Source organism: Papio anubis, chromosome 2, assembly GCF_008728515.1.
Source record: "Papio anubis isolate 15944 chromosome 2, Panubis1.0, whole genome shotgun sequence".
Taxonomy (NCBI): domain Eukaryota; kingdom Metazoa; phylum Chordata; class Mammalia; order Primates; family Cercopithecidae; genus Papio; species Papio anubis.
Genome location: NC_044977.1, coordinates 179,851,344 through 179,878,580, shown reverse-complemented (window position 1 = coordinate 179,878,580; position 27,237 = coordinate 179,851,344). Strand labels below are relative to the sequence as shown.

The 27,237-nt window shown below is 36.5% G+C and overlaps 1 protein-coding gene across 2 annotated transcripts in view; it reads right to left on the bottom strand.

The window, feature by feature from the left end:
• LOC116273849 (programmed cell death 6-interacting protein) overlaps positions 1-27,237 on the bottom strand; it is a 73,273-nt gene that overhangs the window by 30,992 nt on the left and 15,044 nt on the right. Inside the window, exons 3-9 of one of the 2 annotated variants that reach the window (XM_031663836.1) lie at positions 26,961-27,030; positions 18,104-18,231; positions 15,181-15,334; positions 13,964-14,064; positions 11,555-11,686; positions 4,296-4,518; positions 2,221-2,344 (exon numbers count right to left, since the gene is read on the bottom strand). In XM_031663836.1, the coding sequence (XP_031519696.1) occupies positions 2,221-2,344; positions 4,296-4,518; positions 11,555-11,686; positions 13,964-14,064; positions 15,181-15,334; positions 18,104-18,231; positions 26,961-27,030 (932 nt within the window). The remainder of the gene's footprint in view (positions 1-2,220; positions 2,345-4,295; positions 4,519-11,554; positions 11,687-13,963; positions 14,065-15,180; positions 15,335-18,103; positions 18,232-26,960; positions 27,031-27,237) is intronic. The other variant, XM_031663837.1, reaches the window with a different exon arrangement.

Sequence of the window (27,237 nt, the reverse complement as noted above, 5' to 3'; positions counted from 1 at the left end):
TTATGTTGAAGTCTAAAACAATTTAAAATAACTCCTCATCAATATTTACTTTATTTAATTTAATCTTCTATAACCAAATCAACAGCAATGGAGTTAGCACCCAGAAAAACTAGATAAGCCCTATCAATGAAAAACAAAGCAAAGATTAACAGAAAAACAAAACAAAAAAAATCAGTGATTGATGAAATTAAACCAAAATCATTAAAAAAATTAAGTTCACAATTCAGAATTAAAAGCCAAAAAATAGGCTGGTGCAGTGGCTCACACCTGTAATCCCAGCACTTTGGGATGCCAAGGCAGGCAGATCACCTGAGGTCAGGAATTCGAGACCAGCCTGGCCAACATGGTGAAATCCCGTCTCTAATAAAAATACAAAAATTAGTCAGGCATAGTGGTGGGCACCTATAATCCCAGCTACTTCGGAGGCTGAGGCACGAGAATCACCTGAAGCCAGGAGGCGAAGGTTGCAGTGAGCTGAGATCTCGCCACTGCACTCCAGCCTGGGCAACAGAGTGAGACTCCGTCTCGGGGGGGAAAAAAAAAAAAAGCCAAAAAATAAGAAAAACTATGACCACATTAAAATATATTAGGTATCATTGGTTTACAGTTCAAACTTCTTTCAGTCTAAGTAATTAAAAGTCAAAAATTCTATCCTAAAAAAAGTCTTTTATACTTTTGATTGTTACAGTATCTCTAACAAGTCAGAAACAATACACAAATTATTTTTTTCTTTTCTGCTCTCTTTCAACAGAATCAATAGTTATAATTTCATATCATCTAGGCAAAATGTCAACAGAAAATAGATGCCCTAAGTATTCATTACAGAATCTTCATCTGTTCTCAGTTTTGTGGCACAATAACAATTCCTGAGTTATTTCATTTACATGATGGGGAAGGGAGGAACATATCCCTACCTACTATGTAAAGACAAAAAGGCAAATGAAATCATGTAATACAATGAACTCCTCAGAAAATAAGCTCTGTAAAATCTCGGACTGTCTGTTAATCACATGCTAGCGTAAACTTACATCCCTTTCTTGTTCAAGAAAAATGATGGTAAAATCCATGCATTAATCAAAACTAAAAACATGAAAAGGCAAGCCAACTACGAGAGAAATATAGTTGGCCCTTAAACAACACAGATTTGAACTACATGAGTCCATGTATATGTGGTCTTTCACCTCTTTCACCTCTGCCACCTCTAAGACAGCAAGACCAACCCTCCCTCCTCCTCTTCCTCAGCCTACTCAACATGAAATCGACAAGGACGAAGACCTTTACGATGATCCACTTCCATTTAATCATAATAAATATATTTTCTCTTCCTTATGATTTTCTTAATAGCATTTTTTCTCTAGCTTGTAAGAATATACTATATAAGACATATACAAAATATGTGTTAACTGACTGTTTATGTTATCGGTAAGGCTTCCGGTCAACGGCAGGCTATTAGTAGTTAACTCAAAAGTTATATGCAGATTTGACTGTGCAAGGGGGTCAGCTTCCATAACCCATATGACCGGCGCTATGATTAAGATAGAGAACATTACTGTTACCCTAAAAAAATTCTCTCATGCACCTTTCCCAGTCCTCCTTCTCCTGGCCCCTGGCCACTACTGATCTGCTCCGTGTCTTAAGTTTAGTTTTACTTTTTATACAATTTAAAATAAGGGTAATCATTCTAGCATATACATATACAGTACTTGCACTATGTACAGTATATACTTAGAATGTGTTTTGCTTTTTTTCACTTAGCTACAGTTTTTGAGATTCATCTACATTATGTGTATCAGTTTGAGTCTTTCTATTGCTGAGCAGTATTCCATTTTATGGTTATAGAGCAGTTTGTTAAACTCTTTCACCTGTTAATGGACATTTCAGTTTCTATGAACATTTATCGAAAATGTTATCGAAATTGGTTCGGAACACTATAAACGTACCATGTATCTGAGTTCATTTCTTCTTCTCATTTCCCCCAAATAAATACATCTTAAAATACAAATTTTTAATCAAATATCCTCACCTTGTTTCTATAATTTCTTCCAACTATATTTGCTAGAGCTTCATAAATACAATGTTCACCAAAAATGGTTGTGTGTGTCTACATTTTCTATTTTATGTACTCTTGACACTTAGCTCTAAGCTCAGAAACTAAAATGTTCATGAACTAAAGAACAACCAAACGGAAAACTTTAGGCTCTAAAATTAAGCTCTACCTACCCATTTGCCAAAGTGGTGGCTTCTCTCATCTGAGCAATTGATCTGTTAACCAAATCAGCCTTCCTCTGATTATAGGCAGCCAAAGACTGCTGCACTGACACAGGAACCATCTTCTCAAACAGATCTAAAATTAGGAAGAGAAATTACAACAAAATTTTAAGACAAAAATCCGAACTGTAAAAGCAACTCTTCATATTTTCTTTCTAATATTTACATAGTCTATAAATATTTGATATTTAAAGATCAAAATATCAATAGTCTATTGATATTTAAAGATCAAAACTAAATCACTATTTAAAACACAATGATAAAGAGAATTTTTAGATCACTACATTCATGGACAATGGCAACAATGAAAAGTTTCTTCTTTGAACTTAATTTTCTTTAACTTTTTCAGATGTGTGAGGGATCTTCGGTGACGCTGTTCATTTGTTGATTAAATTGACTGAGCAAGGGGCCGGGAGTAGTGGCTAAGGCCTGTAATCCCTCCCAGCACTTTGGGAGGCCAAGGTAGGCAGCTCACCTGAGGTCAGGAGTTCAAGACCAGTCTGGCCAACTTGGTGAAACCCCCATCTCTACTAAAAATACAAAATTTAGCCAGTGTGATGGTAGGCACCTGTAGTCCCAGCTACTGGGGAGGCTGAGGCAGGAGGATCATCTGAATCCAGGAGGCGGAGGTTGCAGTGAGCTGAGATGGTGCCACTGCACTGCAGCCTGGGCAACAGTGCAACACTCGGTCTCAAAAAAAATTTAAAAATTGACTGAGTGGGTCACAGCAGCAGGATTCTATTTCTGGCTCCAACACTTCCTAGCTATGTGACCTTGAGGAAATTACTTAACCACTCTGTGCATCAGTATCCTCATCAAATAGGGATAATAACAGTACCCCTCTCAGGGCACTTGTGAAAACTAATGAGCTAATATTTGTAAAGTGCTTAAAGAGTGCCTGGCACATTGTAAACACTTTGTGTTTGCTAAATGAACATATAATCACCCTTTCCCAGTAACAGAATGTTCTCCTTGGGATCTCAGCTAGAGGCTACCATCTGTTGTATACATCTACAATATAATAACATTTATTTATCTCATACAAATATCACTACAGAAGTTTACATGTTTGAAGAAACAGGCTGGGCACGGTGGCTCATGCCTGTAATCCCAGCACTTCGGGAGGCTGAGGCAGGTGGATCACCTGAGGTCAGGAGTTCCAGGCCAGCCTGACCAACATGGAGAAACCCTGTCTCTACTAAAAATACAAAATTAGCTGGGCGTGGTGGCAGGCACCTGTAGTCCCAGCTACTTGGGAGGCTGAGGCAGGAGAAATCTCCTGAACCCGGGAAGCGGAGGTTGCAGTGAGGGAGATAGTGCCACTGCACTCCAGCCTGGGCGACAAAAGCGAGACTCTGTCTCAAAAAAAAGAAAAAAAAAACAGTATTTTTGTGGTTTATTTTTATATTCCATTTTTATTTTATTTTATTTATTTATTTTTTGAGAAGAGATCTCACTCTGTCATCCAGGCTGGAGTATGGTGGCACGATCTCAGCTCACTGCAACCTCCACCTCCCACACTCAAGCAAACCTCCCACCTCAGCGTGCAGAGTAGCTAAAGCCACAGGCATGCACCACCATGCCAATTTTTTTTTTTTTTTTTGTAGAGACAGGGTTTCACCAGTTGCACAGGCTGGTCTCTAACTCCTGAGCTCAAGCAATCTACCCATCTCAGCCTCCCAAAGTGCTAGGATTACAGGTGTGAGCCACCACATCCGGCCATATTTGTTTATTTTTAATGACAGCATCTTAAATAACAAATGTTAACAAAATGACAAGTGCTACAGTCTTCATCAAACACACAGTTTCAAGTCTTCTAACCACTGTATACTTTACATATGCTTTGTTTACTTTCCATCTTAACATTGCACTGACACAATACAATATTTATTCTTATATTCATTTTAAACAACATGAAAGCGAATTATATTCAAAGCATACAATAGCAAATATGTGATTTTTAGCTAGGAAAAACAGAGTAAACTAGAGGAAAATAAGATTAACGTGTGTCTGAATAATTGACATACCAGTAAATTTCTGACTGATGGGTACATTGACTGGGGTGGATTTCACAAGTGTGGCTTTGCCAATAGGATCTAGATCTTTAAGGTCTGGAACTCGATCATGATAAATGAAGTCATTATCCTTCTTTGCTGCAGTAAGGGCACGATTGATTTTGTCAGAAAAATCCTTCACATTAACATATTCATCATAGCGAGATGCCACTGTTTTAATCAGTTCTGCTGCATGCTAAAAAGAAAAACGTCAACAACAACAACAAAAAAAGGAGATGATTTTCTTTCTCTTTCCCCACCAAGTATTTAAGCATTGGTTTCAAAAATATATATTTAATTTGAAGACTTGCATTTCCAGCAATGTGGCTGACAGGATTATCTGGAAATTCTCCCATCACAAAATACCTGAAAACTGAAGGATAATACATAACAGCCATCCCAATAAACACATAGGCAAATTATCAAGATAATAAAAGAAATCCATGAGCCAATCAGTATAAACTGACATTGAAGAAAGCTGGCTGTTGGGTTCTTTCTTTTTTTCTTTCTTTTAGACAGAGTCTCACTCTGTGACGCCCAGGCTGGAGCACTGTGGCGCCATCTCGGCTCACTGTGACCTCCCAAGTTCAAGCAATTCTCCCACCTCAGCCTTCCAAGAAGCTGGAATTACAGGTGTGCGCACCCACACCAAGCTAATTTTTGTATGTTTTGGTAGACATGGGGTTTCATCATATTGACCAGGCCAGTCTCCAACTCCTGATCTCAAGTGATCTGCCCACCTCAGCCTCCCAAAGTGCTGGGATTACAGGCATGAGCCACTGTGCCCCATCTGGCTGTTGGTTATTTCTATATCCAAAGAATTAGCAATTAAAACTTATTAAAGTCCCCCATGGAGACCTGAAACAAGGGTCTTGAAACCACACAACACAGAGAATTGAGATGCAACTCTTTCACTCCTTCGCATGAAGGCAGGAACTAACCCTCAGTGAAAGGGTGGATCTGAAAAAAATTACGCAACAACACAGGAAGTGAACATGTCAATATCAATAATAATTTTTTTTTTTAAGTTTGGCCTTATAAAAAAAAAAGAACATAAGCCACATACAAATTTAGGTGGTATTAGGTATAAAGACATCATATAAAATAGACAATGAGGCCAAAAGCATTATTAGGGATAAATATAATACATAATCTTTTAATATTTGCCAATTTGCCAGAAAGATATAAAATTTCTTACATTTGCCTGTAATAGTTTCTATATAAACAATTATAATGAGAAATTGATACATCTACCCATAATCAAAGTGGAAGATTTTAACATATCTGTCTCAGCAATGGCTGGACCAGATTTTTTAAAAATGTAAGATTATAGAAGATTTGAGCAACACAATTAACAAGTTTGGCTTACCACACATAGAGAACACTAGACTCCACAAATAGAAAATATATTATATTATCAGGCATATAGAAAGCATCTACATCTATAAAATGACCAGATGAAGAGATAAGGCAAGTCTAAAACACCAAAATTACAAGAATACAAAAATGGTTTAATACTAGAAAATCTACTTATATAATTCTCGAAAATAATGTTACAAAATCAAATTTCTCCATAGATGTTGAAAAAGAATTTGATAAAATTCAGTATTCTTGATTTTTTAAAAATCTTAGTAAAATAGAAATAGATATATAGTTCCTTAACATGATAAAAATCTTAACCTCCAAAGCTGGTATCAAGCTTAGAGAAAGACAACCAAAACAAAACAAAAGCTACCCTTCAGTGTAAACTAGGAAATGGGAAATTGCACAAATTTAAATCACTTTTTAAATTTGTAAATCAAATTTGATTTGTAAATGTGGTTGAACCCTCCCCCAAATAGCAAACACTAGTACCAGAACCATAGGTACCCTATACATAGAGGGGGAAAACAAGGGAGTGCTAAGGGTGCCACCCTCAGTTAAAACTACTTTAAGCAAATCTGAAAACAATAAAACAGGATAAGTAAACCTTGCCAGGTGATGATAAAGGCAAAGCCAACTGGCCCCTATCACGCCACCAGGGGATCACAGAAAAAAATGTGATGCTGAAGGGTCTCATCCCAAGAGAGCTGCTGAGAAAAAGAAGTAGACAGATTAACTAAAAAGACAGGGTTGCTAAGGGAAGCAGAAACAGAGAACAGAAAAGTAGGGAGGGAGAAGAAAAGGCATAAGCACTCAGAAAATGCCAGCAAAATATAAACCCTAAAAGTAGCTGCAGCAACTTGAAATGCAAAGGCTGTGAGGAATTCAGGGAAGCACAGGTATGGAGGTAGTAGGATTCTTCCTAATCCAGGGTAGGCTTTAAGAGCCAGAGAAGCGTACCTTAGGAGGGAGCCCTTAACACAATGATGCTTGTAAAGCTAACCCTGCCCATTTCCCCACACAGGAACCTCCTCCAGCAAAATAAATCTCATTCAAACACAAGTAACTGAAAAGGCAACTCATCTCTCAACATAAAAAAACCATAAGAAAAAAACTGAAAACAAGCAGTATATCTTTCCAGTAGATAATGAAACTCACCAAAGAAATGTTGCCGCAAAGTAGATGAAAACAGTATGCCAAAAACTAAACTAAACTAAAATACTTAAGAACACAATGACAGTACCAAAAGAATAGAAGACTGGATTGCCCAAACCAGAGTGAGTGATAGCCAAATAGCAAAAGAATATAAAACAGGAAGTGGCAGAACTCACAAAAGTAAAGAAAAATACGAATTTAAGAAAGCAAGACTGAGACATTTATACGAGGAGCAAAAGGGAAAATAGACATCACAGAAATCGTAGTAAAAAAACATACAGAACAAGAAAAAGTGAAGAAAACTCAACACAGAAGTTGGGAAGGAGAAGGCTGTTACAAATTAAAGATTCACAGAGCATATCAACCAAATGCAAAGTGAGGACTTTGTGTGGATCCTGATTTGAACAAACCAAGACCCCTGAGAAAAAAATCAGGGAAAACTAAACTAGATGTGGATAATAATGGATTATGACTACTAATTCATATTAATATTAATTTTGTTAGATTGGGATAATGAGCCATCTAACAAAATTTTTTGTTTAAATTTTTGTGTTTTAATTTTTTAAAATCTTTATCTCTTAGAGATACAGGCTAAAAAACTTAAGAATGACATGATAGGTGAGATAGTTGTAAAATACTCCAAAAAAATAAGAAGGAAAGGGGAAATAGCTAAAACACAAAATAGTGAAATACTGATAAGCACTTAAGTTGCGTAATGGAAATTCAATGATCATACTTTTATATATGTTTGATGTTTTCCATAATAGTTAAACAAAAAAAAATTCATATGAAGAAACATATGCAAGAATAGTCAAGAAAATTCAGAAAATGACAAAATTCAAAAAACAAGCAAGAATAGGCAGAAAATTCAAAAAATAAGAGATAATAATACCTATCAGACATTAAAACAGTCTAGTATAAATAACTAAAATGATATGGAACTGGAGTATGAACAGATAAACACGTCAATGAAATAACAAAAGCAGAAATAGATCCCAGTACATACCATGAATCTAATGTGTGAGAAAGTCAGAATCTCATATCAGTGAGGAAAACAAGGCTATTATAATAAATGGTTTGGGGACAACTGGCTAGCCATTTGGAAGAAGACTTTAAAAACTGGATCCCTATCTAGCACTACACATCAGGATAAATTCCAAGTGGATCAACAATCCAAATATATAACAAATTACAGACATATTTATATTTTGCTATCAGCCATCATTTCTATTAATTTATTTAAGATATACCTGCTGCTATGTACAGGACTGTGTTCCCCAAATTTCTTATTTTGAATCCCTAACTCCTAATGTGATGGTATTTGAACATGGGACCTCTGGAAAATAATGGGGTTTAGATGAGGTCATGAAGGTGGGGCCTCACAGGGGATTGGTGCCCTCATAAGAAGAAGACACCAGAGGGCTTGCTCTTGCTGTTCACCATATGAGGACACAGAGAGAAGGCCATCTGTAAATCTCACCAGAATATGACCATACTGGCACCCTGACCTTGGATTTCCAGGCTCCAGAACTATGAGAAAATAAATTTCTGTTGTTTAAACCACCCAGTCTATGGTTTTCTTATGGCAGCCTAAGCTAAGACACCTGCTGAAGTACAAAATAACTTGTGTACGTGATTTTTTACTGTAGCACTGTTTATAATAGTGAATCCTGGAAACATTCAAGTATCCAGCAATAGGAGACAGCAATAAACTGTGGTTTACACAGTGAAGTATAAAGAAGCTCTAAGGATGATCTAGCTACTGCTGAATTAAGATGAAGAGACCTTCAGGATACATTGTTATATGAGAAAAGAAGGTATATAACACTGTATATATTAATAGCATACTACCACTTCAGTAAGAATGAGAAGTGAGAATATGCAATGTATGTGTGTGTGTGTATGTATGTGTGTGTTGTGTATGTATATATTTGCTTCTATTTCAAAGAAAGAAAAAGAAAAAAGAAATTAATGGAAATTAACTATGGGGCAGTGGGAATAATGGATGGAGGGAAAAAGAGGAACAGGAATTAAACTATATAATCTTATATATACCTATTTTCCCCATTTTGAAAAATTGCAAGCCCACAAAATAATCACGTAGGTTCAACAATTACCATTTTGCCACATTTGCTTTATCTATTCCTTTCCCATACAAACACATAATCATGTACCTTTTTTTCTTTTATTGCAGAACTATCTGAAACTGAAGTTAGATGTTATGAGCCCTCATCCCTAAACACATCAGCAAGTATTCTTTCTATAAGGACAATCTCCTTAATACCTACAACCTAGTATCATAACTAAGAAAATACTTGCACAAAATCGATTTACAATCTTGCTAGGTCCTTCATTAATGAGTCAAATAAATCTTTGACATGTAGTCATTCCATGTGAGTCATGTTTTTGTATCTGTGTGTATATGTGTGTATTTCTATATCTTTTTGAAAATTGTATTTCATCATCTTTGAAGATCCACCAAGATGACCAAGAAGATCCATCTTCTGGGGCCACATAAACTGCACTGTTCAAGAACTGCAACTCATGAGCTGTATTAAGCTCAGGTACAATTTTTCTTGGCCCCAGAAGTGATTCCAAGCAGTAATTTTACCATTGCTGCCATTTTATCTATTGTTTTGATTTTCCTGATTGTGATTTTATTTTCATTTCTGGTTTGCATAGGACCAGTAAGTTATTTCTCTTTGCTAGTAGCCAAAACTAGAAAGTTGGTTTAATAGTGTGACCTCCTAATGATCTCCATCAGAATCATGGGGTATTATTCTCTCCTGAATGAGAAACTACAGAGAGTATGGTTTATTGGTCAACTTCCTGTCTGTTCTGTTTGCCTTCTTGGGAGTGTAAATCAATTAAGAATAACTGTCCTGTGAAATATGGACCAGCGAGTGTGTTCTGTGTTAACTTTTTTTGAGAAGGGGTGTCACTATATTGTCCAGGCTGACCTCAAACTACTAGCTTCAAATGATCCTCCCACTTCAATCTCCCAAGTAGCTAGATTACAGGCAGGTGCCATCACACCCAACTTCTGTCTTAACTTTTAACCCATAAATAAAGCTGTAAAACTAAAGCTGCTAAATCTATGTGTCTATAACTGAGGAAGTCTTTACCTCTCTCCCATTGTGTGAATTTGAAATAATTTCCATTTTCAGGGGTACTTAAAAATGAGATTAAATTTCAAAAGGAGTTCTTTCTCTGACTGATTATATTATAGAGACTAAATATGGGCTTACTTAAATCTAATAGTCCCAGAAACCAGAAAATAAAGAAACTAAACTTATAATTTAAATATGCTAGCCTTAAAAAAAAAATTCTTTCCACAAATTCCTTGTTCAGAATCATTTTTATATATGAATCTAAGTTACTGTAATCAAAGTGAAGTCCCAGACAAATCTGGGTTTGACTTTTTTAAAAAGTCTTTCTCTCATTTGGTCACTGTGAGATGTTTCCCCATGAAAAGGCTAATTAATTAATCTGAACCTCCTAAACAACATTTCCATTGTTATGGTCTGAACGTGTCCCCCAAGTTCATGCGCTCCCAATCCCAAAGTGTTGGGACATGGGGACATAATAAGAGGTGATTAGATCAAGAGGGCTCTGCCCTCATGAATGGATTAATGTCATTATCAAGGGAGAGGGTTAGTTATCAAGAGAGGGGCTTCGTTAAGCAGTTCGGCTCCCCTCTTGCTCTCTCTCACTCACTAGCACTCTCTTGCCCTTCTACCTTTCATCACAGGTGACACAGCACAAAGTCCCTCACCAGGTGCCAGCACTTTGACATTGGACTTCCCAGTCTTCAGAATTGTGACAAATTTCTGTTCTTTATCAATTACCCAGTCTGTGGTATTCTGCTATAACAGCACAAAATGAACCAAGACAACCACAGTATCTTCTAATAATCAGTACATATTTAAACTTCCCTAACTCAAATGCCCTAAGTCATATTTCTATCCTCTGCCTACTAATACTCAAAACACAAACAACTCATACAAACAGCTCTTGCTCCTGCTAGCAAGTTGCCTCAGGTGCCATAATCTCACAGCAAGTTTCTGACAACCCCAATGCCAACAGTATGAATACAACTGCACAGACGGTACTTGGCTATTCACAAGAGAGAGAGATATATATGTGTGTGTGTGTGTGTGTGTGTGTGTATATATGTGTATGTGGGTGTGTATATATATATGTACACACATCTCTCCACTGTCCTCAAGTAATGGAAGTATAGGCCCAGTTTAGACAAAGACCAGTCCACAAGTTAAACACTACACATACTCCTGGAGCATGGCAATTAATTTAGAATTATTTTCACACTAAAATAAACATGCATAAAAAAGAGAACTGAATGCAAATTTTGCATGAATTTTTCAGAAAAAATATGAGCCCTCAAAAAAAACATGCAGTAAAGTCTAAAGATAACAATCTGGAGATGGCAATTAATTTAGAATTATTTTTACATTAAAATAAATATGGACTAAAAAAGAGAACTGAATGCAAATTTTGCATGAATTTTTTAGATAAAATATGAGACCTCAAAGAAACATGCAGTAGATAAAGTCTAAAGATAAAAACAATCACTGTCGCTGTTGATAGGGGTGATTAATGGGAAAGGTTTTTATGGGCAAACTTGGAAATCTCACTAGGAAAAAAAAAAAGAGATCCAAGTTAGTTACTTAAATATTTATTACCAAGAGACTCACCTGTAACCTTGCAATTTCTTCTCCAAATTTCTTCTGCTGTTTTGCCAGGATAGACTGATGGTACTCAGCATTGGCCTGCATGATACAGTGCTTTGCAGCCAAGACAGGGAACACCTCCTGGAAATAAAAATACTGACCAGGGGAGAGTCCAACCACACAAACCATCACAGACAACATGGGATGCAGGAAGAAAAAGGAAAAGAAGACAGAAATTAGAATCACCCCATTAATGGTTTAGAGATTAAGGTTAGTCATTAGGTGTAAACAGAGAAGACGACATGATTTTGTATGGACTGAAATCTAAATCCATGAATTAAATTTTTTTTCTTCCAATTGAAGGGGTTTTTTTAACTGTTAACTGAAGGCAATTTAGGTTTTTACAATTCTCTTTAATTGATCCATGAAGTCAACATTTTGTTTACAAAAAGAAAGAAAAGCATGCATTATTAGAAAGAGAAGTAGAATGGACATTCACAGAGGAACACCAAGCACAGGGCTTTAGAAGCTTTCTTATGAGCCCTTACCCAGCCTGTAGAGTTAACTAAACCATCATTACTCACAAATACTAATGAAATTGCTCTATAGATGAATGTTTCATCATGTTTTAAAAAAAAGACAGTAAATTCTCACTTAAATTCATATCCTACGAGGGTTCTTACTAAAGATGATTTTAGCCATATAAAAATGATTTAGTATCATAGATACACTAATATTTCAGTATCATGTACTCAAAAACATATAGACAAATGCACTAAGTATATGACCAATGATAATGATAAAGTGCTATTTTGCCTATTTGTTTTGAAAATAATTCCAGTCAAAATTAATTTTAAAAGATCCAAAGACATAAAGCAGAAAAGCAATTATATTAGCAGTGGCTCTTCCAAAATGCCAAATCCTAACCTGTAACCTCACTGCTTTTAGGAAGTATATGATATTAAAAAATCCAAAGAATTAGGATAGACAATCACTGTCTAAATAAAAAATGTAAAAGAATCAAAAACTGAATTACTACCTTGTGTGCTTTCCTGTCTCCCAGGGAATAATTTCCTACCTTCCTGGATCACTACTTGCAGACATTTCAGTTTTGTAACTAGAATATGAAAATACCTTATGAGCTTTATTAGTAAAAAGGAAAAAATAAAAGACATCTAAACTTCAAACTACACTCATGCCAATTCTCAGGGTAAGGCTGGAGCAACTTGATTCTGAAACAGGAGATTTTCAAGGAATACCAGGAATGCTGCAGAGGTAGCTTCCAAGTCTTTGTAGGTGACATTCTTCTCTCCATGACAGGACTGAACTAATGGCCCAACAGGAAGTAACGGAACACTGTGCAGCTGAACATGAGGTCTTTCAGATGAAAAAAACATGAGAGGAGATCCCGAGTCTCTTTTTAAGAGGAAGGCTATTAATACCCAAGAGTCCTGGGCAAATTTCTACTAGGCTCTTGGTGTATCTTAAATCCCCAGGAATCGTCACATTAATTCCTTATTGATCATTTTCTGAGTAATAAGTACTGCTGATGCACTTATCTGCATTTCTACTTTGCCCCCAAGTTGTCTGCAATTTTTTAATGTACAAAGATTCCTGAACATGACTTATAAATCCATAAATTCCCCTACCAAAAAAAAAAATCATGTAACAGATACCATATGATGAAACTAATTCCTTGAACATTTCTGAAGGAAGTAGTCGAAACATATATTTCACTCAAACTTTAAGTTTTCTTTATTAATCATTCCAAATGTACCTGTTAGTGATTTGCTTTGTCATTAAATGATCATCACTAAATAGTCTTTTCAATTGACACTTCAGAAAGGTTTACATTAAAACATTATACTTCCTGTGATATGTGGTTTAAGATGGTTGCTTTTCCTTAGCTGTCCATTAGCAGCCCAATTTTTTTTATCCCTGTTGGCAAAACTTAATTCTAATCAAAGTATCAGATGAATTTGTTAAGTTTTCTTTTCCTTTTTTCTTTATGTCTGTTTCTGCGCTTTAAGACTCATCTTTAAGAAAACAGGACAATAATTAAAAGTGTGAATAATCAACATGCTCAAGTATATATGCTTGTACCAAGTCACCAATGATTCAGAACTACACAATGCCTTGATTTGATAAAAGTATTAAAAACAGACGGTCAACGTTTTCCAGAAAGAGTTCTAGCTTGGAAAAACAAGTTTAGTAAAAGGTAAAGACAAAGACATCCCCTAAATATAAAAGAATTGTTCATGCATCTTAAATTAAAAAAAAAAAAAAGAAAAAAACTATTTCTACTATATACTTCAGATAACTATATTAAAACTTCAAATTTCTTCGTAAGTTTCAACTTGCTTCTTATACACAAAAAAGTCTAAATATTTCCACATGCAAAGTAAGTAAGTGTTTATAAAAACAATAACTGACCTTGGGGAGAGTATCTTTATATTGACACTGTTTGAAAGCATCACCAAAATAATCTGCAGCCTGATTAGCCAATTTAGCTATGATGGCATCTTTCATTTTATCTGGAATACAATACGAAGTTGACCATTATAATTAAAATAAATATGAGTTAATCTGACACGTCTCAGTATAAACATCGAGATCACAAGTTTGTACACGCATCTTAAAACGTCTTTCTTGATAAATCACATTTTCTGCACAAAATTTAAAACAGACAAAATAGATTAGTGGTTGCCAGCAGTGGAGGAAAAGGGAATGAGGAGTGACTGCTAATGGGTACACAGCTTCTTTTTGGGATGATGGTAATGTTCTAAAATAAGATAGTGGTAATCAAAACTCTACGAATATACTAAAAATCTTATGTTGTACACTTAAAAAGGGTGAACTTCAGTGTATATAAATTCTATCTCAATATAAGTTGTTATTTTAAAAGAAAAAAGTATTCCAATTCCTATTTCTTCCACATGATGACTCATCTCTTATTTTCAATTTCTCTGTACTTACATATTCAGCCTATATTTCAATCTAAACTTATATGTCTTATAAGAATTATTCTTATTCCCTCATTCCCAGGGCCAGGGACTGTGCCTGGATAGTTCCTTCTTGTCATTTAGGTCTACTTTAAACAGGACCTCCTGAAAGAAAGCCTTCTTGACTAATGAATCTAAAATTAGCACAGCTTCCCCTACATCCCTATCCCATAACCATACCACCAGCCACTGTCATATAATTCTTTCTTATTTTTTATAGCAATTATTTATGAAATTAGCCTGGCAACTTAACTCTTGCTTATCATCTCTCCCGTCGCCAAAACATAAGGTTGTTTTCTAACTGTTTATCTAGAAACTAGAACAGTGACTGGCACAGAGTAAGTACCCAATAAATATTTGCAAATAAATGTTTGACATGTTAAAAACATACACAAATACTATTCCAGAATGGAGTGTTTAAAGACAATTACTAACGATCCATTTCATGACTTCAAACACAGCCTACATTCTTAAATGTGCATTTGTGCCACAAATTCAGAAAAGGACAGCTAAAAATTTTCAATAATCCATATATCAAGTTCAAGAAGGAAAGCTCAACACTGAACATATATTCTAATCACTTTCTTAATTTAAAAGCCTTATCGCTTCTTTTCACATGCAACGAAATGGAAGACAAATTGGAGTTACCTCTTGTGGCTTTTAAAAAAAATACTTCTTGAGCCTGTGCCAGCATAATAAGACTGAGGGTCCCAACAGTATCTGGAGATATGTCCACAGTAGGCTCTCGATTTAAGGCAGATAAAACCGTCTCTTTAATATGTAAAAAGGCACCACTAGCAAACTAAAGGGGGGGGAAAAAGAATTTCTTTAAAACCTACAGGAACTCAGCAAGACTTAATTTCCTACTGTTACATATAAAAGTCATTTCAAATGTTAACTCAGTGAACATTTAATATATTTAAATTTTTATATTATGCAAAACCAATCTAAAACATCTGACCTACAGACAATAAGGTTATCTTTCTAAAACTCTATAGCGTAAGAAGAGATTTAACAAAGGATAAAAGTAAATTACAAGGAAAAACAAAGTAAACCAATGGAACAATCTGATTAAGCTATTTTTAGATACACTTCCTCAAAATTAACATGAGAATAGACACAGGGATAAACATTAAAATATTTTTAGTACTGCAATACTCTTGTTTTGGTCCCAAACAAATTCATCTTACAAATAATTAAACATGCCGTAGTTAGGGGACACCCCAAATAGCACATACACCTAGTCCTCTGAGGAACAGCATTACTACCCATTGCTAGTGATTTCCGTCTGGCCTTCAGAGCTCCCTAGCGAAACGTTCCCCTTCAGATTTCTCATCTCAATTATATTTTGTTAATACTGAAATAATTTTGCTTCTATGAAACAAATTATACTAAGAAAAAGAAAGAAGTCAGTCTGGGATTAAAATGTGTCATGAGTTGGCCGGGAGCAGTGGCTCACGCCTGTAATCCCAGCACTTTGGAAGGCTGAGGCAGGCGGATCACCTGAGGTCAGGAGTTCAAGACCAGCCTGGCCAAAATGATGAAACCCCATCTCTACTAAAAATACAAAAATTAGCTGGGCATGATGGCACACACTTGTAATCCCAGCTGCTCAGGAGGCTGAGGCAGGATAATCACTTGAAGCCAGGAGGTGGAGGTTGCAGTGAGCCAAGATCATGCCATTGTACTCCTGCCTGGGCAACAAAGCAAGACTCCATCTCAAACAAGGGAAAAAAAAGTGTCACGAGTTAGATAAATAGACAACACAAAGAAAACTCAAAGTCAAATGTATTAAAATGAAAAGCATGTTTGCAGTCATTAAGTATTATAAGACTAGAGTATCTGTTAGGAACGAACAACTGAACTTGTTTAGTAAACTAGTGAATCAAAGTCTAGAACAGCTAGGTGTCTGAGTCTCTCATTTACAGATGAGGAAATGGAGGTACTAAAGAGGTTAAAGAACTTGCCCAATGGCACAAAGCTTCTGGGTGGCGAGCAGCCTAGATAAGGACCTAGGTCTAATACCACCAGTTATCTTTCCATGATACCAGGTGCCCTGCTGTGAACACTCACAGAATGGAATGTTTCTTTCATAATTCTGAATGACCTTTCTAAAATATCATATACCAATTAACTGAGTTACAGTTAACCAAAAGCTAAATAAAATTTTACTTCGTTTTCACTATTTTATCTTATTTATTTTGAGACAGTCTTGCTCTTGTCACCCAGACTAGAGTGCAATGGCACAATCTCAGCTCACTGCAACCTCCACCTCCCGGGATCAAGCGATTCTCCTGCCTCAGCCTCCCGAGTAGCTCAGATTACAGGCACCCGCCACCACACCCAGCTAATTTTTCTATTTTTAATAGAGACAGGTTTCACCATGTTGGCCAGGCTGGTCTGGAATTCCTGACCTCATGATCTGCCCACCTTAGCCTCCCAAAGTCCTGGGACTACAGGCGTGAGCCACCACGCCCAGTTCGTTTTCACATTTTAAAATATTTGCCATGTATAGCCTCAAAAAGAAACAGCATATGCATTATGTTTGTCATCTATGCCTATTCAAAACTGTAAGGCAAGCCACAATTTGGAGCATGTTGTTTCCTTAAGGTACATTTTCCTTTTACTTTCTCAGAATAGCATTACTCACCTCTCCCTTAAACATAAACAATAGGAAAAAGCAGACTATCTTTGAGACAAGCAAATTTCATGGGAGGTTTGGGGGTGAAATAGTGGAAGGACATTTGGAATTACATGAAATTTGGAATCAGAACTACTGAAACCCAAATGGACTGCTAAATTAAGACTTCTGACCTTTAGTCTCCTCATATGTAAAATGGGAATGACATTATATGACATACATTGCAAGGTTTATCTGAGGGTCAAATAATGTACACGAAAACACTTTGCAAATTAGAAAGTAATATAAAATGACAACACGATTATATGTATTACTTGACACTAATCATTTTTTTAACCAAAACAAAAAAAAAAGCTGAATAAATAATAAAACAACTGCCACAAAATAACATGCCATATTAGTAAATGATTAGTATGTAAAATAATTAGGTAACTTATGAACATTACGTGTCTGACTACATTTAAATATGACCTCTCCACATGTCTCAAAGTTAAAATTTTATTTTCTTGCCAATTTCTTGTCTTTATTTTTGTAACAGTGAAATTTCAAGTGTGTCTCACTCTAAGAAAATATATGAAAATAATGTACAAATTTTTTAAATTAGGTGATTTATTTAAAATGGATTTACCCTAAATGCCTGAGATGAAATCTCAGACATTTCATAATTTCTTCAACCAACAATTATTGAGCCTCTATTATGTGCCAGGCACTGTGCTAGGTGCTGGGTATAAAACAATGAGGAAAAACAGACTTGGTCTATAGACAGTTTATCTAAGGGCTTCAACAGTAAGAATCAATTCATTTTAAAAGTGCATTCATTTAAGAAAACATCTGTTGGGTAAGAAGTATCTATAAACCTAAATGCAAATTATTTTCCACTTAATCCAATTTAGTGTTGATCATTATTGCAGTAACTACTTTTCCGCATACCTGGTAATGCTTAGCAGCGATTTTCAATCCTTCATCATTATCCAGGTTCTGTTCTGCTGCAATTTGGCTAGCTAAGGCTGCACAATTGAACAACACACAGCTCTTTTCATATCCTAAGCTTGCAAGAGCTGTAAAAAATTAAGAAGGAAAAATTTATCAGATTATTTTTTCTAAAGAAAACAAATGTTTCAAAGAGAAATACTATGACCTCTGTCATCCCGCTAACTCTCACAAAAACAAGTTTCCAGACCTGTTTTCTTGCTGTCATATGCTCCCATATTTCAAGCTGCCCTTACAGGCATTTATTTCCACAACAATATTCCCATCACCTAAAACGCTAAAGAACAGTAAGTTATTCTTTCTCTCCTTCCCTTTACTTCCACATTTCTATTACAATCAAATTCAAATGCAAAAGTCATTTTCATGTCATTTCTCTCAGTTTCTTAAATTTGAATAATTATTTCCATTTTTCCACCAACTCTCAAAATCATTGTCCCACCACAGTCAAACCAGTTCCTCATTACCACAAATCTAAGTCAATGCAATTACTCCTAGCTGGCCTTATGCTTTACTCCCTCAGGCAAATACATTTCTCAAAGAGCTAGCAGATTAGATGGGCTAAAACCCAACTCTGATAAAAAATCTACACACCTCACATCCACTTAGGATAGCTCCTATTAAAAAACAAACAGAAAATAAGCATTGATGAAGATACAGACAAACTGGAACCCTCATGTACTGTTGGAGGGAATGCAAACTGGTGGTTGGGTATGGTGGCTTACTCTTGTAATCCCAGCACTTTAGTAGGCTGAGGCAGGAGGATCTCTTGAAGCCAAGAGTTTGAGGTCAGCCTGAGCAACACAGCAAGACCCCATCTCTACAAAAAAAAAAAAAATGTTTTTAATCAGCCAGGTATGGTGGTACATGTCTGTAGTCCTACCTACTCGGAGGCAAGAGGACCATTTGAGCCCAAGAGTTCAAGGCTGCAGTGAGCTATGATCATGCCACTATACTCCAGCCTGAGCGACAGAGCAAGACCCTGTCTCAAAATAAAAAATAAAAAAAGTGCAACTACTGTGGAAAACAATACGGCAGGTCCTCAAAATATTAAAAATAGAACTGCTATTTTATCCAGCAATTCCACTTTTGGGTATACACCCCCAAAAATAATGAAAGCAGAGTCTCAAAGAGATATATGTATGCCCATGTTCATAGCAGCATTATTCACAATAGCCAAACATGAAAGCAACTCAAGTGTCTGTGGACTGATGAATGTATAAACAAAATGTAGTATATACATACAATGGAATATTAGTGAGCCTTAAACAAGAAGGAAATCATATGCTATAACAGGGATGAATCTTGAGGACATTAAGCTAAGTGCAATAAGTCAGCCACAAAAAGACAAATATTGTATGATTCCACTTATATGAGTTACCTAGAGTAATCAAATTCATAGAAACAGAAATCAGAATGATGGTTATCAGGGATGGTGGTAGGGGGAGACGGACTGTTGTTCAATGAGTACATTATTTCAGATTTGCAAGATGAAAAAGTTCTGGATATATTCTACGACAATGTGAAAAACACCCAACACTAGTGAACTGTACACTTAAAAATGATTAAGATAACAAACTTCATGTAGTGAAACTTTTTTTAAATGCAGTCTATGATTCTACAGTTAAATTCAGAGACAGAAAGAATGGTAGTTGCCAAGGGCTGAGGGAAGAATGGGACATTATAATTTTTTTTTCCTTTTGAGACAGGGTCTCATTCTGTCACACAGGCTGGAGTGCACTAGTGCAATCACACTCATTGCAGCCTCTACCTCTTGGGCTCAATCGATCCTCCTGCCTCAGCTTCCTGAGTAGCTAGGACTACAGGCATAGGCCACCACACCCAGCTAATTTCTGTATTTTTTGTAGAGACAGTGACTCACTATGTTGCCTAGGCTGGTCTTAAACTCCTTGGTTCAAGCAATCCTCCCAACTTGGCCTCCCAAAATGCTTGAATTACAGGCATGAGCCACCACCCCCAGTCTGTGAAGTTATCATTTACTGGGCAGAGTTTCAGTTTTGTAAGGTGAAAAAGAGTTCTCAAGACGATGTTTGCACAATAATGTAAATGCACATGTACACTGAATATGTACACTGAAGTGTACACTTAAAAGGGTTAAGAAGGTATATTATGTATATTGTATCACAATTGAAAAAATAACTTTTAAAAAAGAATCTATAATATCTCCCTATTACTTACAGAATTCAATCACTTTGGAATTCAAGATCTTGCATAATGTGCAAGGCATTGACCACCAGGCAAAATAAGGTTCCTTACAAAAAACACTGAACAAACCATCTAGGAGAATCAGAACACTACATTTGTATGTTTGTACCACAGAGTAGTGCCATAAAGTAAAGCCCTCCTTGTTACAGTACTTTGGTGGCCTCCTATGTAATAATGGCCAGTTTTCAACTTGCTTCCAAACCATTCTAGTCTCCTCATTCTAAACTAAAGCAGACATAAACATTAGCATTCCTTAAAGAGATTCAAAGATAGTACATCCATAAAAGAACAGGATTTTCTTAATTAATAAGAAAAAGCTCCTAAAAATTAAAAACTTGATTGTTAAATTTTTTCCCAAAGTTTTAAAGGTGGCGGAAGGAAAAAAAATTTTCAAGTTTTAAAATTAGTATCTAGGCAATCTCTCAGAAGTAGAACATAAAGTCGAGAAAATAGAAATTACAAAAATTATGAGTGAACAACTCAGAACAACCAACATCTAAAAAAGTATTCCAAAGAAAGAGAGACAAAAGAGACAATTATCAAAGAAATATAAGAAAACTTCCCAGAGCTGAAGGGAGATATAAATGTTCAAACCAAAAGGGCCAAAAACACATGCCCTACAAATGAATAAAATGAAATCCCATTAAGTCTTTTGAGATTTGTAAACATGAAAGACAAAGAGAAGACTGTAAAAATATTCCCAAGAGCAAACAAACAGATCACTTACAAAATAACAAAACTCAGACTTTTCATCAGTAACATTAGATACTAAAAGGCAAGAGATTGGCTGGGTGCAGTGGCTCATGTCTGTAATCCCAGCACTTCGGGAGGCTGAGGTGGGCAGATCACCAAGTCAAGAGATCAAGACCATTCTGGCCAACATGGTGAAACCCCGTCTCTACTAAAAGTGCAAAAATTAGCTGGATGTGGTGGTGCACGTCGGTAGTCCCAGCTACTGGGAAGGTTGACGCAGGAGAATCGCTTGAACCCCGGAGGCGGAGGTTGCAGTGCACTGAGATCGCGCCACTGCACTCCAGCCTGGCAACAGAGCGAGACTTCCTATCAAAAAAAAAAAAAAAGGCGGCCGGGCCCGGTGGCTCAAGCCTGTAATCCCAGCACTTTGGGAGGCCGAGACGGGCGGATCATGAGGCCAGGAGATCCAGACCATCCTGGCTAACACGGTAAAACCCCGTCTCTACTAAAAAACACAAAAAACTAGCCAGGCAAGGTGGCGGGCGCCTGTAGTCCCAGCTACTCGGGAGGCTGAGGCAGGAGAATGGCGTAAACCCGGGAGGCGGAGCTTGCAGTGAGCTGAGATCCGGCCACTGCACTCCAGCCTGGGCGACAGAGTGAGACTCCGTCTCAAAAACAACAACAACAAAAAAAGGCAAGGGATCCATGCCTTCAAGTTCTGAATATAATTTTAATTAATTCAATAAATATATACATTAGGCTAGTATGGCAGGAAAGAGCAAGGAACAAAATTAAATATCAGCCGGTCGCGGTGGCTCACACCTGTAATCCCAGCACTTTGGGAGGCCAAGGCAGGTGGAGCTGTTAAGGCCAGGACTTCAAGATCAGCCTGGCCAACATGGTGAAACCCTGTCTCTACTAAAAACACAAAAATTTGCCAGGCATGGTGGTGCGCGCCTGTAATCCCAGCTACTCAGGAGGTTGAGGCACGAGAATCACTTGAACCCCAGAGGCGGAGGTTGCACCGAGCTGAGATCACGCGGCTGCACTCCACCGCCGGCAACAGAGCAAGACTGTTCTCAAAAAAAAAAAAAAAAAAATGAATGAAATATATTCCGAACAAGAAATAAAAGTAAACTGTTTATATATCAGATATGTATCTCAATCTATTAACTTGCCCATAAATATTATCATACCAGACTGTAGTCTCTCATTTTATTTTGACAATTTCTCATGTATAAGAGCTTTTATGAGATTTTACATATAAGAGCTATTTTGATCTTGCAATTAACTCTTTTTTCCTTTATTTTCTTCTATCCATCTAAACTTAAACCAGGTTTTCAAAACAATATTTTCCTTTTTTCAAAGATGACTTTTTAAATATTTAACTGTATTCTTGTTTCTTACTTGCTCTCTTTTTCATTAAGTTTTTCTTTTATCTTTTGTTTTCTTTTGAGACAAAGTGTTGCTCTGTCACCCAGGTTGAAGAACAGTGGCATAATCACGGCTTACTGCAGCCTTAACCTCCCAGGCTCAAGCGATCCTCTCACCTCAACTCCCCAAATAGCTAGGACTACAGGCACGTGCCACGATGTCTGGCTAATTTTTGTATTTTTTGTAGAGACAGAGTTTCGTCTGTTCCCCAGGTTGGTCTTGAACTCCTGGGCTCAAGTAATCCGCCTGTCTCCGCCTCCCCAAGTACTGGGATTAGAAGCATGAGCCACCACTTCCAGCCTCCAAACTTTTCAAAATGAAAATAACTAAATTATAAATATAGTTTTCTAAAATTCAAACATTTTAAACTACAAAAAAATAATTAAAAATCACCCAAGATCTCATCTTCCACAGTTAACCAGAATTTATTTTTTGGTATCTCACAAATAACTACATACACATTCACACACATAACTTTTCACAAAGTGGATACTATACCACACTCGAGTTGCCTGGAATGCACAACTCAAGGGAGGAGGAACCACTCTAGGTTCTATATGAGCACCATCCCAAGGAGCCCAACTCAGGGGACCCTAGAGTTGTACGATGCAACAACTCTGAACTAAGGCAGGCCTCTTATTCAATATTCCATTGATATAGCTTTACATATCAACAAATATATATATGCATTTTTATTCTTAGTATTCCAAAAGTACACAATATTTAAATGAATGAGTAGTCTTTTATTTAACCAAGACATTACTGAATGACATTTAATTACCAATTTTTGCTACTAGAAATGCCTTGATGAACCACCTCCTGCTTTATGATCTCATTTTTTGCTTCCCAGTTCTTCTGGATACTTGAGTTCATCACTCAAGTGTCTCCTAGGTCTCCTGCCATCTGCTCCTTATTCGCAGCCTACTAAATTTCTTAAGTCATAACAACACTAAAAATCCTTTTCTTCACCTTGACTCCCTCTCAGAACGATGCTCCCTTTGTCCCCAAATCTTTACTGTAAATTTCCTGAAATGAGCAACCCACATTTACTGTTTCCATTCCCTCACCTCCCATTCACCCTTCAATCTGATGCTTCTTCAGGAAACTCCAAGCGAAACTTCTCTCTGCCAAATCCAAGGACTTCTCCAACCTTACATGACTGAGTTCTGCCACAATGACTCAGTCAAGGATGTTCCAGCCTGGACCTGGGATGATCATCAGAATCACTTGGAGATTTTTTTTTTTTTTTTAGACAGAATCTCTCTCTGTTGCCCAGGCTGGAGTGCAATGGCACGATCTCGGCTCACTGCAACCTCTGCCTCCCAGGTTCAAGCGAGTCTCCTGCCTCAGCCTCCTGAGTAGCTGGGATCACAAGGTGTGCACCATTACACCTGGCTGATTTTGTATTTTTAGTAGAGACAGGATTTCACCATGTTAGGCTAATCTCAAACTCCTGACCTTACGATCCACCCGCCTCCGCCTCCCAAAGTGTTGGGATTATAGGCGTGAGCCACCGCGCCCAGCCACCTGGAGATATTTTCAAAGATAATAATTCCAGTGCCCTACTCCAAAATTTTCTCCTATCACATCTGGCACTCTGTAACTTCATCTTTTATCTTACATTTTCCCCAGGTAATACTAATATGCAGTCAGGTTTGGGAACCACTGGACCACATCAACTTTGAAACTCTTCTGGCATTCCTTCACATCTCTATTTTACCCTGGTTCCTGTAAGATCTGAAAGCTTTTTCTCAACCTCATTCCCAGAACCTCTTCTTCTATTTCCCCGAATGTTATATTGCTTAGCTCTGACTTTTATACTTTTCTCAGTCAATTATCTGCCAGAAGGAATAAATTTATTATCACCTAATAATTGTTCTCGAATGTGTATCTCTTTCTCTTCTGAGCTTTAAATCCTTTATTTCAGAATGCCAGAGAAATGTCTACCCAGAATAATACAGAAAAGTCAGACTCAACCTTTCTACTAAAAGGAACAAATATCCAATAGGTCAAACCAACTTATAAATCTCAGAGTCAAGCCTCAACTCCTACTCTTCCTTCTAACTGGTAGTCAGCAAATTCAGTCAACTTCACCTCTGAAAAGTCCGAAATCCCTCTCTTCTGTGACTCGCACACACTAGCTTGTCTAACCTCATTATCTCTCATCAGTCTCCTAACCGGTTTATTTCTCTCTAGTCCCGGGAGTTAGGCTATCTAGATTCATATCCCAGCTTCATTAAATCCTAACCATATGACTTCAGAAAATCACGTAATCTTTCTAAACCAGTTTGTTCAACTGGCAATAATAGCACTTTCCTCATTAAGCTATTAGAGAATTCAGAAAGATTATTTATAAAGTCCCTTCCAGAGTGCCTGGGTAAAATAAATGCCCAATAAACATTCACTATTATTATACAAGAGGGGAAAGTAAAAAGTCAGAAGCATAATATTTGCAACTCTTCACAATCTGCTTTCTAATATCATCACCCTCTATAATCCCCAATTCAACCTATGGTTACAAGCCACAACAATAACTATCATTATATTAACATTATATATATCTATTATAAAATATATATTTCCATTTCCTCACCTATATATACGCCATAACAATAATTAAATTATTATATACAATATCTACTATAAAATATATATTTCCATTTCCTCACCTATATGTAAGTATAAACCTTAAATAAGATATAGATATATAGCCGGGCACGGTGGCTCATGCCTGTAATCCCAGCACTTTGGGAGGCCGAGGCGGGTGGATCACGAGGTCAGGAGATCGAGACCATCCTGGCTAACACGGTGAAACCCTGTCTCTACTAAAAATACAAAAAATTAGCCGGGCATGGTGGCGGGTGCCTGTAGTCCCACCTACTCCGGAGGCTGAGGCAGGAGAATGGCGTGAACCCAAGAGGCGGAGCTTGCAGTGAGCCGAGATCGCGCCACTGCACTCCAGCCTGGGCAACAAAGTGAGACTCAGTGTCAAAAAAAAAAAAAAAAGATATAGATATATGTATGTATATGGTATGTACATACTATATAATACATATTATATATCTATATCTTATAAGGTATACAGTATATATTATAGCATAGCTTATATAATGTATATGTATGCTATAAAAGGAATATACTATATAAGGCATATTATACATAGTTATACATAATACGTGTATATATACATAAATATCTATACATTATATATTATATAAATATTATATGTATATATAATAAACATATATGTATATGAATATATACAGTATATATACTATACATACACATATGTATATATGCATATATGTATACAAATATATGCTGTATACGTATGTATACGTAAGTATATATACATGTATGTGTATAATATATACATATATACATAATACACATATATACATATAATACACATTACAGATACATACAATACATATTATATACAAATACATATATACCATATATACATTGTATATACATAATATATACATATACATATAATACATATATATCATATATGCATTACAATGTTATGTAATAATATAATTATTCATTGCAGTTAATACTTATTGAGCACTGTTCTTAGGACTTTACAAGTATTCACTCATTTAATCCACATAAGAATCCAATGACATCAGCCAGGGGCTCATGCCTGTAATCCCAGGCACCTTGGGAGGCCGAGGTGGGTGGATCACCTGAGGTCGGGAGTTCAACACCAGCCTGGCCAACATGATGAAACCCTGTCTCTACTGAAAAAATTACCCAGGTGTGGTGGCGGGTGCTTGTAATCCCAGCTACTCAGGAGGCTGAGGCAGGAGAATAGGGGAATCACTTGAACCCAGTAGGCAGAGGTTGCAGTTAGCCGAGATTGTGCTACTGTACTCCAGCCTGGGCAGCAAGAGCAAAACTCTCTCAAAAAAAAAAAAAAAAGGAATCCAAAGAAATACATAGTATTATCTCCATTTCACAGATGAGAAAATTAAGGCACAGAGATGTTATCTTGCTGGAGCTGGTAGATCAAAAGTCCTCGCCCTTCTGACCTATGGTTATGATTTTGTGTCTGTAATATTATTTTCTACAAATCCATCCTTCAAGGCCTAACTCAAACATTGTCTGCTTTCAAAAGGTAGAATTACTTTCTTCCTCATATATACTTCCGTGAGTTTGTTCATAGGCTGATATTACATATTACACTTTTACATGATCAACTATCTTCCCAACAACTGAGTACATCGGTTTTACTCATTTTTATAACTAGGACAGTGCCTGGCAAGGCATGGGCTCTCTACAAATATTTCAAAATTGTATTAAAAGTTGAAGTTAAAAAGAAAATGAGATGTAAAAAACTTTAGTATTTATAAAGAGTCATTAGGATAACAATTTTAAAAACTAAAAACAATGCAAAGTAGTTAGACCAATTTTCCTATCACTTTTATTAAAAATTACATACCCAGTTTTACAGAGCCTCCAAAAAGTGAACCTTTATCAAAAGCATCCTTCCAGGTAAATGTCAAGCAGATCTGGATAGAATGAAAGAAAATAGAAAATTATGTTACCTTCCTGAATCTCATTAAATATTAAGTCTCCTTTGAAGAAAAATCCACCATGAAAAAAAGGACAAAAGCTCAATCTGTCTAAAATATTATCTCCTATAACCACCCAACTCCCTTTCCTTCTCCTTTTAAATTGAAATTTTAAAAAAGTAAAATACTGGCACTAGGATATTT